At 45.4% G+C, this 17438-nt stretch overlaps 1 protein-coding gene across 1 annotated transcript in view; it reads left to right on the forward strand.

Annotated features, from left to right (window-relative positions):
* CDK15 (cyclin dependent kinase 15) overlaps window positions 1-17438 on the forward strand; it is a 50590-nt gene that overhangs the window by 26893 nt on the left and 6259 nt on the right. Inside the window, exons 11-12 of the mRNA XM_033169737.1 lie at window positions 8831-8879; window positions 13746-13885. Of these exons, the coding sequence (XP_033025628.1) occupies window positions 8831-8879; window positions 13746-13885 (189 nt within the window). The remainder of the gene's footprint in view (window positions 1-8830; window positions 8880-13745; window positions 13886-17438) is intronic.

The following is a 17438-nucleotide window of genomic DNA, read 5'->3' on the forward strand; positions in this document are numbered from 1 at the left end:
CAAGCGCGGGAGGGAGGCGGAGAGGCGGCACACCAGGGGCGCCGGAGGGATCGCCGCGCCACGGCGGCCGATCTCCCTAAGACGGCCCTGAGCGGATGAGATCGATAGTGGGTCCAACGGTCAAGAAGGCAGTTTCGGCATGCGTCGTAGAGGGAAGTGAGGAGCAGATGGGGCGTGTCAACTTAGGAAGGCAGCCCATCTAGGAGAAGGAAAATTCTGATTCTAAACCCCAGGAATTAAATATTTATTTCAACAGTTAGAAGGTACCTTGCATGCCTCTTTCCGGCAACTGCTGCAGCCAAGCTGGTGCCAAATGTATTGCTCTGCTTTCCTTTGGGTCACATCACCAAGGCCGGGGTGTGTGTATGTGTGTCATGTCGTCTGGGCAGCCCAGGACCTCCATACATCCTGCTCAGGCATGCCCCGGGGAGGTTACGTCGGAGCTGCTAACACAGCAGCTGGACTTAGCATCCAGAGGCACGTTCCACTGTCAGTCCAGACAGATGGATGCCAACAACGTACAGTATATATATTTGTGGTGGCGTTGCAGTGTAATAGTGAAAATGGTGGAACCATGCAGCAGCTGTCTCCATGCTACTAAATGAACAGCGTGCGAGTCAAGAAACTGAAGCCAGATCCACAGCTTGCATTTAAGCCACACTTAAAGAATCCCGTGAATTGCACATTACAGTATTCCCAACAGAGCTACAACTCCCAGCGCTGTTAACAAACTACAGTACCCATGATTCTTTAGGGGGGAAGCCATGTGTTTTATATATGTATTAAATGTGCTTTAAATGTATAGTGTGCATGTGACCTTATGAGATCCTCTGAGATATTATTTGCCCATTCTGTGCAATAGTCAGGGATGAGAGGCATTGTAGCTCAGCAACATCTGGGAGCCACAGAACCTCCCCCCCCCCGGACATCTATTCTCCTGTCTTTCCGCTTCCTTTGTACCTGCTGTTATGCTTTAGCAAGAGTTTTGCCTTGTGCCTGTACATTTGGTTGGGCTGTTTTATTTTGCTGCTTCCAATGAGGAAGTTGTAGACTCTTTTAATACAATGCTGCTCACGCTGGGTGAGCTTAAATCCTTGCATTAATCTACTGCTGTGTTTGTTTCACCATACTGAAAAGCAAGACATGTAAATCCCCTCTCAATTCCGCTTGTGCACCTAAAGGCCAGCAGCTTGATCTTTTTCTAGATATGTCAGAATGAGGCAGTTAGACTCTAGATACATCCCGAGTTCAAGGATAGGAAAGGATTAGGGGTAACGGGACAGCTCTAGCCAAAATGAAATTGCTTCCTGCTGCGTTGGGGGGTTTGGGGGTCACTTGGTTTAAAACTTGCATCACACTGAAGCCTGCATCCCCACAGGGCCTTGCCTCTAAGCACTGCTTTTTTCATTTTGAATCGATGTGGCAGCAGCACATTCATTTTTAATTTTATTTTCTCGGTATTTCTCCCCCAGAACCATATACTGTACATTCTAGAAGCAAAGGTCACCCATACTAAAAAACAACAACAACACAGGACATACTCTGGCTCTGGGGTATTATGAGGCTTCATATGTGTCTCATGTGAACCACTTGGGTGTGCTCTCTCGCTCCCTTTCTCTCCCATGTGGAATGCGGGAAAACTTCTTGGCAGACAAATAAATAAGGAAGAGGTCCCTGAAGGTAGAAAGTTTTTGAAAATTGGAAACTATAATCATAGTTACTTGAGCAGAGCTAAAGTGGTCCTCCCCCATTTCACTATCCCATTCACAGGCAGCAAAAATGTCGCCAGTTTCTTTGGTGGAGAAGATGTGTGAAGGCAGAATTTACTGGTGGTCAGGGCCGTCTTGAAGGGATCGGCCGCCGTGGCGCAACGATCCCTCGGCGCCCCCGGCGTGCCGCCTCTCTGCCCGCCACCCTCCCGCGCTATCCGCCCCTCGGGAGGGGGGGTGGGAAAGCAGGGGGTGAGGGGCGTGGCGCTGGAGCGGCGCGGGGCTTTGCGAGCACCCACCCGTGGGGGGGTCAGGTTGGGGAGGGGGCGCCCGGTATGCTGGCGGGCTTGTGGGGGCGCCCCTGGGGGGCCCGGCGCCCTGCCGCGCCGCGCCAACCAGCATCTATGATGAGATGGCCCTGCTGGTGATAATTCTTCCTCCTCCTCCTCCTCCTCCTCTTCTTCTTCTTCTTCTTCTTCTTCTTCTTCTTCTTCTTCTTCTTCTTCTTCAGAATTCAACTGATTACCATAAGGGACACTATTTCCCCATCTCAGAATGACCCCTGGGAATGATGCAACATGATCGGGCCCAGTGTCAACATCTAACATAGGGGTCACCCAGACTTCCTTTTGACCTGTGTTTCTAGGCACATGTTCAAACTTTAATGCTCTGTGTCCTACTGTAGATGTTTCGTTTTGTTTTGGCGCTTCCCTCGGGAAGGCCCATGTTTTATTGTTGAATTGGAGCAAATGGCAGTTGGGTTTTCAGCGGATCAACATTTGCACCAATTCAGCGGTAAAATGCGGGTTTCCCCAGGTAAAGCGCTGGGACAAAAAACAAACAAACAGAAAACCTCTTGGACAAGGAACTTCAAAGATGTGGAACCTGTGTCTGGGAAGCATGATGCAAATTGAAGTATGGATGTGTGTTTGTGCTGAGCTGGGTGGCTGCAGCTACCGCCATCTTCCCCCACTCCCATGCCTGTAGGCCTCACTCCCAACATAGTGACACTGCACCAAGACCTGTCATGGCCTTCCCTGAGGATAGATGAGCACATTTATTCATATTTTTTTTAATGGAACCCCTTATATGGGATTTTGTATATAAATTTTCCCTCGGCTCTTTTTGCTGGCCCATGTAGGACCAGCATGGATAGTTGACCCCGGTGAATATTTGACGTTTTCTCCCCTTATGGCTTTGATCTATAAGCTACCACTCATATGAGGTAGTATTCTAACTTATATTTTAATCCAGTGTTTTTCAACCTTTTTTGGGCAAAGGCACACTTGTTTCATGAAAAAAATCACGAGGCACACCACCATTAGAAAATGTTAAAAAAAATTAACTCTGTGCCTATATTGACTATATATAAAGTAATTTTCTCACGGCACACCAGGCAACATCTCGCGGCACACTAGTGTGCCGCGGAACAGTGGTTGAAAAACACTGTTTTAATCAACTGTTTGTTTGGGTTTTTTGTTTGTTTTGTTTTGTTTTGAATGTTTTTACTGTATTTATATTCGGTGTTAGCCGCCCTAAGCCTGGTCTTGGCTGGGGAGGGCGGGGTATAAATAAATAAATAAATAAATAAATAAATAAATAAATAAATAAATAAATAAATAAATAATAATTATGGCAAGGAATTGCCCATGGATCAGAGCTCTCCCACCCAAGCTCGGGGCTGGGTCCTTCTGCTGAGACTCTCCCTATGGTCCCCTCTTCCTAGGGATAGGGAGCTAGAGCTGGTTGGTGGGCCAGATCTTTACCTCAGTCAGCCACCCATGAGCCAACGATCACTTGTCAATTGTCTGCCATCATTATGACATCAGGTGGTGACTTCAAAAGGGCTTATTCTCAGCGCTGCTCAGTTGATGGGCACTGTGAGATTGCCCCTCTGAAGTCCACATGCAGACTTCATATGCATTCAAAACACTGCTTGCAAAATGTCCATTTGCAGGCATGGTTTGAATATACTGTATACCGTGTCTGGAAACAGCCTTCGGAAGATGGGAAGACCCTGTCCCTTACTCTAAAGCACAGGAGGCTTTTTATTTTATTTTATTTCTAGGGCCTCTTGCTTTTTCACTTTCTGCCAGCAGATGGAAGCAAGAAACAACAAGCGCAGCCTTGCCAAACAACAGAATGCATTTGTTAGATAAATGATGTCCAAGATCTGGAATGTGTATTTTAATTTTGAAAGCTTTTTCTTCCCTTTCCCAGTTTGGATGATTCCTTTAAAAAACAAATCTCTATGGGGCTGAAAGAAACAGAATTCTAAAATGAAGGCAAATCTTCCTTGTCATATGAGCTTTTAGATCTAAAAGTAATCATAGCTGCTGTGTGTGTGTGTGTGTGTGTGTGTGTATCAACAAGGGAGTTTGCTGTCTCCACCATGGCCTGGAGGAACTCTTATTGGCAGAGTCATCTCCTGCACTGGCAAACTGAGAGTGCCTTCAGTCCGTGTAATTTAAGATAAATAGTTCAAAGTTCAGATGTGGGAAATTCAGGGTCAGTTCCCTTCCCACTCAGCCATGAAACCCATTGTGGGGCAAGTCCTTGTACGCCAACTCTAATCTCCTTACACAGTCATTCTTAAGGCAAAAATTAGCCCAGTTTGTGCTATGTAAACAGGATCTGATTAAGGGAGTTCATGCAATATACTTAATAGATCCATGCAGTGTTTGACACTCTGCATCAAAGCAGCCAAGCGATTGCTCAAACATGCATCCAAGCCATAAATCAGATCAATCCCAGCTCATATCCAGCAGCTTTGCAGATCTGACAAATGGCAGGCTCACCTTGAAGGAAAGTTGGGCTACAAATGTGATTGGCAGATAGGCAGATCAGTGTAGGTGCATAGCCAGGTAATTGCTCCCATTGCTACTGCAAGACTTTGGAATCTGTCAACTGGCATGTAAATGTTTGCATCTGCAATCCTGAGAATAGGTGAGCTGTTTGAATTCCATCGGGTTCAAATGGTGCTTAAGGAGTTTTTGAAAGTCCAAGTACACAATGTCAGACTGATCACCTCTGTATGCTGATTGACAGTCTCAAAGAACTCTTAAAGGTTCATGAGAAAGGACTGGCCCTTGCAGAAACCATGCTGACTTTGCTTCAGCAAGGCTTGTTCTCATATGTACTTGGTTACTTTTATGTTTAACAATACAGTCCCCCCCCCCAAGTTTCCCATAAAGGACCCCCTCCCCCAATCCCCTTTTAAGAATAGGTGTTGCTTTGGTTATTTTCTAGTCCTTGGGCGTGGAAATTGAGCTTAGGGACAAGTCACATATTTTTCACATTTGAGTTATTTGAGAACTCTCGGGTGGATACCATACGAACCTGGTGATTTGTCAGTTTTTATTTTGTCTGATAGGCCTAGAACTTCATCTCTCCTCACTACTATCTTCCTAGGTTTCTCAAACTCCCTTCCTGCAAGAGTTAGTTCAGGCACTGAGACCTACCCTATATCATCCATTGTGAAGACAGATGTAAAGAATTCTCTGCAGCCTCCTTATCCTCCTTTAGCATATCTTTGACTCTCTCATCATCCAGGGCCCAACTGCCTCCCTGCTACTATTTTTTTAAGAGCTTCTTGTTGTTGATCTTAATGCTTTTAGCAATGTATTCCTCGATATATATATATTTTAGCATGCCTTTCTGTCTGTGTGCACATCTTTTGCCAAAATTTCTGTTCCTTTTTTTTTTCTTTCAAAGGAAGACTTCTTGCCTCAGATAGTTTCTTTGACTCTGCTAGCTAACCATGCTGGGATCCTCTTGACCCTTGTGGTGCCTTTCCTGATCTGCATTTATACACTCCACTTGAGCTTCTAATATTGTTCTTTAAACAGCTCTCACATATTTTGGAATTACTTGACCCTCCTGACTTTACCTTTCAATTTCCTTTTTAACATATCCCCCAATTTTTTGAGATGTTTCCTCTTTTGAAGTCAAATGTGACCATGTTGGGGTTTCTTGGCAAATGGCTGTTTACATGCACATTTTGTTTAAAAACACTATGGTCACTGCTCCCAACTGTCTCAACAACACTTGCATCTTGCACCAAGTCCCTCAATATTAAGTTCAGGGCCCCTGCTTATGCTATGCCTACACCAAGGATCAGAAAGGTTTTACCTGCCTGGGCTGGTTAAGTCCCACGGAGATCTCTTCATGGGCCGGATCGTGTGCATGTGATTTCCGGCGTCTGGGCATATGTAGGCGCGATTTCCGGTACTATGGAAGCGAGTCCTCGCACTGCGCCGGTTTAGCGCAGCACGCGGGGACTCGCCAAGTGGGCGTCTTGGTTCGGGGCGGCTCAGGGGCTGGTTAAACTGCCCCCAGGGGCCACAAGTTGCCGACCCCTGGCCTACGCAGACCCTGCCCCCCAGGAAAAAAGGACAAGTAACATGCAAGAGAGCTGGAAATGCAGAGGGGTTTCTTTTCAAGGTTCCCAAATTCAAAAGGGGATAGAAGCCCATGCCACTAAATGTCCATCAAACCAAACACCCTACCAGACACCTGCGCCTAACATGCAACAAGTATTTCCTGAACAATTGGCCGGATTATATAGATATCTACGGGTTTGACCATCTCCCTGAGCACTGTGATGCTCAGTGACCTTACATGACTCTTCTTTTAATCCTAGGTCAGGAGTTGTCAGTAATGAACCTTACCCATCGAAGATCCATGCTTTACACACACAGGGGGAGCTATCTGCACACCTCCGCCCCATTCCAGCGAATATTTACAAATGCCAGAGGTGTGATGTTCTTTCATATCAGTAATTTTCAACTTACAGCTTCAAGTCAGCTCATCCACCCAGTCTGGGAATTATTATTTTTATCACTTATCTCTAATCAGTAGTCACAGCGTCTTGCATTCTGGCGGTTACGAAAGAGCTACTTCAATTACATTAGAGAGCTCCGAGGGAATCTTGTCGTCATTGTAATCAAAGCAGCAGTTCTCTCTTGTCCCTCCTTCCTTCTTGCCCCTCATACACACATGTTCGTATACTGCAAGTTAACATGTTTATTGGCAGTGAAATTATAGAAAGGCATGGGCATGGCGACAATTATTAACATCTCTCTTAGGCTTTTTAAAAGCAAGAATCCAGAGTGGTGAAAATATGAATCAAGGCCATTGTCCTATTAGGTAAAGTGAGGCTGTGGACGCTGGGGTTTGTGAGATGTCAGAGGCAGAGAGAGATGTGTGCCATGTGGTTTGGTGTGTGCCCCCTAAGTTAGCCTGATGCCTTCAAGTGAAGTGGAGGACGTCAACGTTGCCAAGATGGAAGGACAATTCAGCTGCCAGCCCAGCTGGCTTCAGTATGTGGAGAGGGGGGCCTCAGGTGACAAAATGTCTTGGGCCAGACTTGGCTTGAATGGAGTGCAGAAACACCCAGATAGGCTTTGGGAGGGAAACCAACAGTTTGTTTATTGCAATTATTTATAAATTGTAAAAAAAAAAAGTAAAGGGACGTGGGTGCCGCTGGGGTCTAAACCACTGAGTCTCTTGGGCTTGCCAATCAGAAGGTCGGCGATTCGAATCCCCGCGACGGGGTGAACTCCCTTTGCTCTCTCCCAGCTTCTGCCAACCTAGCAGTTCGAAAGCACACCACCGCAAGTAGATAAATAGGTACCGCTGCGGTGGGAAGGTAAATGGTGTTTCTGTGCGCTCTGGTTTCCGTCACCGTGTCCCGTTGTGCCAGAAGCGGTTTAATCCTGCTGGCCACATGGCCCAGAAAGCTGTCTGTGGACAAACGGCGGCTCCCTCGGCCTGAAAGCAAGATGAGCACCAAAACCCCATAGTCGTCCAGGGGTCCTTTACCTTTTACCTATATATTGTAAATACTGACAAAGCCAAGGAGGCTATTTATTTATTTACTTATTTACTCATGAAATTCCTATGCCACCCTTCATCCAAAGGCTATTTTTGTGGGCCTTGGGGTGGGGTGGGGAAGTTCTTTGAAGGCTGTCCACCTCCTCCCCAGTGTTTGCCCTCTCCGACTAGAGCCGATGGAGAGCAAACAATATCAGCAAGGTTATCCACAGTAGCATGATACGGAAGTGGAATGTTTTCTGCTAGTTTAGGAAAAAGAATCATTTTCAAATTGTCTAGGAAAGTCTTTAAATCCTGCCTAAGTGTTGTTACACGCTGTGAATTCTCCTCTCTATCGCGGCAACTGCCATTGATGTGGATTGCTGACAGGGAAACTCACCATGATACCCTTGATTGACACATTGAATTGTAATAGAGCGCCGTGTGAGAGCGTGTTTGAGTGTGCACGAATCTCGCCGTGGAGATGTTGGTCACCGATGGCAAGGGTGATGTCTAGCCCAGGATAACATGACATTTCTTCATCAGCATTTCTAAACCACTTAAGATTTTTAAATTTCTAACCGGTATACAAAAACACTTACCGGTAATATTATTTTATTACTGATTTACTTACTGTGCATTTATATGCCATATTTTTCTCCCGGGGAGCTCAACAACCCTGTGAAGTATTTTTTTAAAAATCTCTGAGTGGTATATCTAGTCCACAGGAGCAGTGCCAAAAGGATAAGGGGGTGGGTGAGACTCCCAATTATTTAGAAGAGAGGACAGAGCAATGGCCAAGAAAAAGAGAGGGCTTAAGACTGCTGCCTATTTTAATCTAGGAAAAGTTGTATCTCTTCAATGAGACACTGTAAGGCAGTGACAGATTGCGGATTTTGTGCCTCCCTGTATAGTTGCAGCAGGTCATGTGAGAAAACAGATTGTTGAACATACATATCAGCTGGTTTTCCTGGCTCCTGTTACATCTCCCTGTCTGCCTTACACTATTTCGGCAATCCCAACCTAGTCACATGTACCCACATACCCTGTTTCAGTTGCGGAATTTGGGAGTGCTGGTTGCAGAATCTATATTCTTAAAAAAAGAAAAGAAAGAAAATTCAAGCGTTGGTGCCTATATTCTTTAGCAAATGGGTAAAGAGCTCTACAGAATCGTCTTTATAGAAGCAATGTAGGTTCATAAATACATCAACAACAAATTTTATAGCAGGATTTGAAAAGCTAAGTGCATGGTTTGGACTGTTTCCTTGGGTTTTGTTTAATCTGGTGATTGCATATTAACTTTCCAGAGAGGTTCTTTGCCAGCAACCCTCGGAGGCTCGGAATGATCTGTGACAGGTAAACTACCTATGACAGCGTTATCATGCTTTCCCTTAGGGTCTGTTTGTTTTTATATGCAAGCTTTTAACTCCAGACTTGCAACTCCAAAGTAGTCGTGCTATTTACATCTATATGGAAGCAGCAGATTCCAAGAAAAAGGCATCATTATTGGGCTATTTGCATGAACTACCTAAGCAGCTGCAAGTGAGCCATTTCACGACTAGTCATCGCTGTGAAGCAAGAGGTCTCTGAGCTTATGGTATTCACTCTGTAAAAACCCAGGCTGAAATATTTGCCAGCTTGCCCAATGCTTACTAAGTACACACATCTCGAGGGGTTGGGGTCAGTAATTCCTGCATTGCAGACGGTTGGGATGACCCTCAAGTTCCCTTCCAACTCTACAATTCTGTGATAACTGCTATCAGATAACTGCTGTGATGAACTGGGTTTTTTCCTGGAGCTCTGAATAAGGCCCCTCCATGCCTACTCTGCTGTAGGGATAACTGCATTTGAGAAGGTCCCAGGTTTCTGGTATGTTTAGTGCAGGCTCAGCATATTAGTGTTGACAATAGTTTGCAAACAAAACTTCTGCACAAAATCCTGCCAGTCAGTGTGGACGATCCTCTTTTTTTTTTTTTAATAAAAATTTATTAATTTTCCACATTAAACAACAAATCACAAATACACCACACAAATACAATAAAAGCACAACAAATACAATGAAAAACTAAAAATTAAAAAATAAAATTAAAAAAGAAAGAAAACTTATACATACCTAACACACGAACACTGGAACATTATATACTTATTGTTTAACTCTAGTTTCAAATCTTATATGGTGACTTCCCCCGTTCTCTCAACTGCGTTCAGTACTAATTTACTTTAGTAACTTTGTAACTATTTTCCCATCATTCATCATTATTCTTATTACAATTTCAAATAACTAACTTATCTCATATAACTTATTACTACATTTAATAACATAAACCTTCCATAAACATTACTTCTAATATACTATTTTTACCTAACATCATTTAACTAAAGCCACTTATATTCACTGATTCTGCTTCAAATATCTAATTTTTCACGATTTTTTTAATAGTCTTTAAATTTCTTCCAATCTTCTTGCACCTTCTCCTCCCTCTGGTCTCAGAGTTTCGCGGTCAGTTCAGCGAGTTCCGTAAAGTCCATTAACTTCATCTGCCATTCTTCTACTGTCGGGAGCTCTTCACCTTTCCAGTTTTTTGCAATCAAAATTTTAGCAGCTGTTGTGGCATACATAAAAAACACTCTATCTTGCCTGGGTATCTCATGATTGGTCATGCCCAGCAGGAACGATCCTCAAGTAGAAGGGCCAATGGACTGACTCATATCAAGGCAACTTCCTAGGTTCCAGGCCGTGTGTCTGGGCATGGGAACTTCCTTCAGCCTTGTGCGTTGGGACCATGCTGCTTAGCCAGCGGCTGCTCAAGTCCAGGTGTTATAAAAATTCTGTAACTGGGTCCGTCTCCAGAAGGGAGTCCATAACCCCAGGAAGAGCGCTATATTTTAAGAGCCCCTTCCCGACAATGCAGCACAAAGACAAAGTATTTTTTTTTTCATGCCCACCCACGAACTTTCACCCATGTTTGTTGGATGGTTGAAGAGCGGAGCCAGCCTTGATTTACCCCTCCACATGTTTCTACCTTTTGCGCAAGTATGTAGACACGCATAAAAGCATTTGAAGTGGAGAAGGCACCCGGTTCATGAGAGATCCCAAAATGAGGCAGGTGGGGCGAAGCGTTGCCTACACAGAATGAAAAAGTGGCGTTGTTGTTGTTAAAATTTGTACACCGTCTTATACCCACAGGTCTCATGGTGGTTCGCAAGATAAAAACACAAAATACATTAAATAAAAATGAAAACAAACCTAATAACCCTCCCTCCAACACATTTTAAAAGGGCATTGGATGTCAATCAACCAAAGGCCTGGTTTAAGAGGAACATTGGGGGGGGGGGAGGCTGGTGCCGAAAGGCATCCAAATGCCCCAGGTGAGCGAGCCTCCCTGGGGAGAGCATTCCACCATTCTCAGAGTGGTTTAACAGTCAATGCCTTCCCAGCAGACTCTGGGAATATTAGCGCTGCATGATGCTGCTTTGAATGTATAGGGCAGATGGAACCTCATTATAAGGATTTCCTATCTGCACCCCGTTTCAGTTCTGGTAGAATTCTGCCCTCAGTTCTATGCGTGTAAATGGCTCCCACTTCTTCTCATCCCCCGCTAACTCCCCTCATGTTGGCAGCTAACATGAGATATTCACGCTCCAAGCCCACTTAGTTTCATGGGTATGTTTTTGTTGGGGCTCCAGGCTGAGAATGAAAGTGAGCAGATCCCAGCGGCGTGATGTCATTTGGAAGGGAAATGCCCAGCTGGGGAGGGTGCGAGGAGAGACACAGCAGCCAGGGCTCTAACAGGCCACCTGACGCTCTAAATAAGCAAGCAAATTAAATGCTATAAAACTCAGGGCACTGTTTTTGTTTGCTTGCTGTCTTCTTCTTCTTCTTCTTCTTCTTCTTCTTCTTCTTCTTCTTCTTCTTCTTCTGTTTTGCTTCCTACACCCCAAACTGTCATGTTCCCCAGGAGTCAACCACTTGGCATTGAAGGCCCCCCCACCCCCGCCTGGACATAGCTGTGGGGAGTAGAGAGGGGAACCGTGTAAATTTGTGACATGAAATTTGTGGTTTATGTCAGACCATTGGTCTGTCTAGCTCTGTCCACACTGAATGGCAGTGGCTCCACAGGGCTTCAGCTAGGAAGTCAGAGTGCTTATATAATAAAACGTTCTGATGTCAGATCTATGGAGCATTTGAAGAACATTCTTCACGTATGATGAAGTGATTAATGGGGCGGTTAAAAAACACCCCACTCCCCTTTTGATCCCATACTGACACAACAAAGTTTCCATGCTTAACTTTTCTGGCAAAGTTAATGCAACATGTCACAAATTTCACAGGTTTGCCCCTCCACTCCTCCCCGCTCCAAAAAACCCAACCCAGGGTGACTTTGCTCCCTTATAAGCCTCCCCAGGGAGGCTTTGGCAGACAGATAAATGCCTCCATTCTCTTGCAGGATTATTTGGAGTTGCATGTACTTGTGTGTTGGCCAGGACTGGCCCTCTCATTGCAAGGAGCAAGGCAGCTGTTATATCCTTTTCAGTTAAAAGGCACCAACTGATTTAATATAAGTGGTTGTCTCTATCTACAAACCCTTACCAGTATGTGTCCTCACTTTGGTGTAGAGATTTTACTTGGGGTTGTTGTTGTTGTTCAGTCGTGTCCGACTCTTCGTGACCCCATGGACCAGAGCACGCCAGGCACGCCTATCCTTCACTGCCTCCCGCAGTTTGGCCAAACTCATGTTAGTAGCTTCGAGAACACTGTCCAACCATCTCATCCTCTGTCATCCCCTTCTCCTTGTGCCCTCCATCTTTCCCAACATCAGGGTCTTTTCCAGGGAGTCTTCTCTTCTCATGAGGTGGCCAAAGTACTGGAGCCTCAACTTCAGGATCTGTCCTTCTAGTGAGCACTCAGGGCCGATTTCCTTGAGAATGGATAGGTTTGATCTTCTTGCCATCCATGGGACTCTCAAGAGTCTCCTCCAACACCATAATTCAAAAGCATCAATTCTTCAGCGATCATCCTTCTTGATGGTCCAGCTCTCACTTCCGTACATTACTACTGGGAAAACCATAGCTTTAACTATACGGACCTTTGTCGGCAAGGTGATGTCTTTGCTTTTTAAGATGCTGTCTAGGTTTGTCATTGCTTTTCTCCCAAGAAGCAGGCGTCTTCTAATTTCGTGACTGCTGTCACCATCTGCAGTGATCATCTGCAGTGATTACTTGGGGTACTAAGTATTAAGTCTGCCACCTCCTATTCAATCACCATTCAGCTCCCCTACCCCCAGGTTATTGTGTCTTTCCTACTTCATCATTCCCCCTGATGATGTAATCAATTTCCTAAGTTCAGCATTTGACTCAAAGCAAAACAAGCTGTTTCCTGAAAAACAGCTTTCCTTTGTCACCCAATTATTAAGGAGAGGTCGGATAACCTGTCACTACCCTCGCTGGTCTTTACCTTCAGAGTACTCAATATAGTCCTATTCTTACCAGAATATTATACTTTTTTGTCTGGGTCTTCATTGACATGCACGCAATGCTTGGTTCATAACCAGAAATTTAGTGAAAGAATTGTGTGCAGCTTGGAAAGAATCCTGGCTGTTCAATCCAATATATACATTTATTCTTAGGTTTGGGGTGAACGGGGACAATGTTGGAGTGGGCCCAAGTATGACCATTGCAATTTCAAGCCAAAATTTAATGGTAACAAAAGCAATATGCATTGCATTAGTCTTTCCCGTGCATTTAAATCCTTTGCTTGCAAAGTAGTGATTTTGCTTCCCAATGGATGGCCTTGAAGGAGGGGGGGGGGACTTTCTCTGCAAATGCGTCTAAAACATTCTCCAGCAGTTATGTCCCTAACTTGAAATAAATTTGGAGGAGATACAAAATGTATTGACCCATTTATATACCTTTAACTGGCATAACTCTGTGGCTGAGTTGTTAACACACAATTTTTCAAATTTATCTACCGGTATCTATGCCTTCGCTCAGCTTTGACCAGTTCACTCGTGAAAGATCCCCCTGTGATAGCCTTCCTCAACCTGATACCTTGAACTACAGCTTTCTTCAGCCCAAGCTGACACAGCCATGATGTCTGGGGCTGTTGGAAGTTGTGGTGCAAAACATCTGGTGGGCACCAGGTTGGCAGAGTCTCTCCTGTGGCTAAACCTATGGCTCAAGCTCTTGTTTTGGTGTTGGTTATTTCTCTCTGTTTTTTTTTAGGCTGGGCAGAGAATCCAAAGCTGAAGACTTGGCAACAAGAATGCTCAAACTTTGTCCACGGGACAGGATCTCAGCGCAGAAAGCACGTCTTCATCCCTTTTTCAACTCTTTACCCTCTCAGCTGCACCAGCTTTCTGATGGTATGTCATTCTATATTCTAACTGCCTCAACAAGGTGCCCTTCAGATGTTGTTGAACTACAACCAGTGCTTTTCTCGCAAGAAAAATAGGTGCCGGAACTCACCATGATGTTGTTACAGTAAGTCGCTGGGCGGCTTGGGGCAGCCCTCAACACAGGGGTGTCTTACCCATAGAGGCTAGTGGGGCGGGGGACCAGGGCACCAAATTCTGGAGGGTGCCAGGGAAGAGGCAGAGGCTGGACGCGGCACCTCCCAGAATCAGCTTGCCGCCCTCGCCCACCTCCGCCACGCCCGGAGCCTCTGTCTGCCATGGCCACCATGGCACGAAGCTGAGCTGGGAGGTGCCTCCCCAGCGAAAGGCGACAAGAAGCAAAGTTTTTGAATTTCCAGTCCATAGTCTGAAATTTGACTCCTACTACAGTTTCACTTTCATCGCTTTTACGGCTGTCTCTGTTTGGTCCATGGTCTCTCTTAGCTTTCCCAAGGGAGCCTGGGAATCCTCCGCCTCCATTAACGTGATAACTGACAGCGGTAGAAATATACCTCACAGCAAATTAAAGCTGGACCTCACAGGCGGGGGGGACACAATATTCTTTGCGTACGAAAACAGCTCTTGACAGGCTTTCCCGCCTTGTTGTTGTGGGTGGGTTGGCGGGTGGGAAATAAATGATTTTGACTTTGGAGGCATGTCGCAGGCTCAGCAGATGCTGCCAGAGATAATTTTTGTCCATGTACTAACCCCCTGATAAAGTAGATGTGATGAAGGCAGATCCATGGGCGGAATTGAACTACCGGTAAGTTTTTGCATGTGCAGAAGAAGGTCCACATGTGTGATGGGACTCCCCCCTCTGCCTCCTTTCTCTCCCCCCCCCTCTCTCTCTGTGTGTGTGTAGAGCAAGGGAGAGAACTGCATTCCCTTTCTACCCAACCAGCCGCAGAGCACAAATCTACTTTGACACTTTTAGAAAATTGAAAAGATGGAATCTCGTAGGAGCCTGCCTTTGCCGGGGGATGGGGAGGCCGAGGAGAAGGGGGGGGAGGACTCTCAGCGGGGGAGGGGGGAGTTGACTTTTCTTTATACATATAGGTTTTTTTCCCATGCAGAGTTTAAATTATGCCTGATAAAAGGAGTTTCGTGGATGTTTCAGTTCTTTCAAACCCTCCTGGCTTCCTCCCAATTAAATGAGGTTTGTCAAAGCCACAGGGCTCTGCCGCTGCCTGAGAGGCAGACAAGCACTTCCTGCAGTGACATCTCAAATCCCCGAGGGAGGAGATGAAAGTGCCCGTGCCAAAAGACAGGAAAAGAAGGAGTGTGTGTGTGTGTGTGTGTGTGTGTGTGTGGAGGAGAGAGGGGTGGGGTGGGGAGCAAAGAGACAGAAACGCAGGAGGGGAAAAGGTGGGGAGGGAAGGAGGGAGGCAACAGATTGGCGAACACAACATGTCACTCCCCGAGACAAGATGGATCATTTCCATATGAGGAATGCATTCCCAGTCCCCTGGGTTGGTATATTGGAGTGTTTCTTACAATGGCTGATATTTCACCCCAGTTGCAGATCGTGGGGCCTCGGTGGATTGGGGGCAAGTCCATGATGTCATCATGGCAACCCAACGTTTTGGGAAGCCAACCAGGGTCTTTCTGGCGGAAATCGTTGCAGTTTGCGATCCAGCAGGCTCATATTCTCAAGTGAATAGCTATGATTGCAATGACGATAATGGGTGATACCCAGTGCTAGCCATAACCAATAAAATAAATGGGATGAAGTTACTGAAGCTGATCGATTTCCGTGGGTCTGTTGATAATATAGCTAACATTGGATATCACCCAACAACAACAATGTGATTTCAAAAAAACTCCCGACAAACTTCTGTCTGTACTTTCACAATCAAGCAAGACATTTGGGTTCCAGGGGCACTGCAGCTAATTTAATTGAATTATATAAAACTTAGCATTCTGAGTGCATACAAGATTGTGTTGTAGCTATAGCCTAGTCTAGAGGATGCTGGTGATTAGCTGTCGTATGCTCAAGTACAAATTTGAAGTGGCAGTGGGTAAAAGAATCAGCTTGTTATCTTCATCTGAAAGGATATGAGAGAGAGATTCCCCCCCCCGACATTGTTATGAAATTGTTATAGCAGGGACCACTCTTTCCTGTAAATTGCCACAGGGGGTGACTAGGTGGGTGGGTGGGAGATACTTGCAGAATGAACAATGCAAAGATCACTTATTTTAAAGAAGAGTTTTGATGATGGCAACAAGAACAACAAGATTTTAACCATTATTTAAAAGAATGCGAAGGATCAGATATTAACCGCGTCAGATTGTGAACTGTCGGCAGAGGAGGCTGCTTTGCTTTGGTTCAGCAAAAAGGAGGCGGGAGGTTTGCAGGAAGGGTGGGGTACTTCTTATCCCCTTGTAGCACGGGTGGGGAACCTTTTTCAAACGGAAGGGCTACATTCTCCTGTGGCCAAATTTGTTGTTGGGCAGGGTCAAAGGGAGAAGCAGGTGGAGCTACAAATGCATACCGTATTTTTCGCTCCATAAGACGTACTTTTTTCCTCCTAAAAAGTAAGGGGGAATATCTGTGCGTCTTATGGAGCGAATGGTGGTCCCTGGAGCCGAATTGCCCAGGGGCCAAAAGAGGATAGTGCTTTTTATTTTACAAAGAGAAAAAGGGGTGTTGAAAGGACCCCCGCTCAGCAGCTGATCAGCAAGAGATTGGGAGAGAGATAAGAGTCCTGGCTCCCTTTTAGCCCCACCCTCTTGCCCAGGCCTCCATTGTTGAATGTGCTGCAGAGGGAGGTTGTTTGTTTCCCCAGGGACATGTGACTGGCTGATTAGCTTTTCTGTCTGGAAACTGTAGAAACGGCTCCCTTTCCTTAAGAAGCTGTAGAAATGTGAGTTGAACCCCATAAAAACAGGGCTTTTCCTCTTTGCTTTTCCCCCTTTGCAAAAGAAGCTTTGCTTTTCCCCCTTTGCAAAAAAGCTGCACAAATCTGAGCTGATCCTCAAAAAACCAGGGCTTTTCCCTTTGCACAAAAAGCTGCACAAATTTGAGCTGACTCTCAAGAAAGCAGGGCTTTTAGAGGAGGAAAACCAGATTTCCCCCCCCTTATTTCCTCCTCTAAAAACGAGGTGCGCCCTATGGTCTGGTGCGCCCTATGGAGCGAAAAATACGGTGACTTCCAAGTGTCCTGATTTTCCAGGGACAGTCCTGGAATTACAAAAGCTATCCCAGCTTCTGATTTGATCCCAAAATGTCCCGATTTCCCCCGCCAGTGCCGCTGCTACCGAGCTCAGGGAGGAGGGTGAGCTGGCGCTTGTCCCAAGCAATTGTGGCTGCTGCGAGGGAGAATCTTGTGACCTCTCCCTGGCCACTGCTTCGAGTAGCTATGGCCTAAACGTGGCGAGGGATGCACATATATTCCTGTAGAAAAGTAAAATTCATCTAACAATCAATATAAATAAAAGTTTTTTTTAATTATTACTTGTTATTATTCCTTTGTAAGAAAATATGAAATAACGTAAAACAATTTTTGCGGGGGGTAGACAAGAA

Source organism: Lacerta agilis, chromosome 1 (genome assembly GCF_009819535.1).
Source record: "Lacerta agilis isolate rLacAgi1 chromosome 1, rLacAgi1.pri, whole genome shotgun sequence".
In the NCBI taxonomy this organism is placed as follows: Eukaryota; Metazoa; Chordata; class Lepidosauria; order Squamata; family Lacertidae; genus Lacerta; species Lacerta agilis.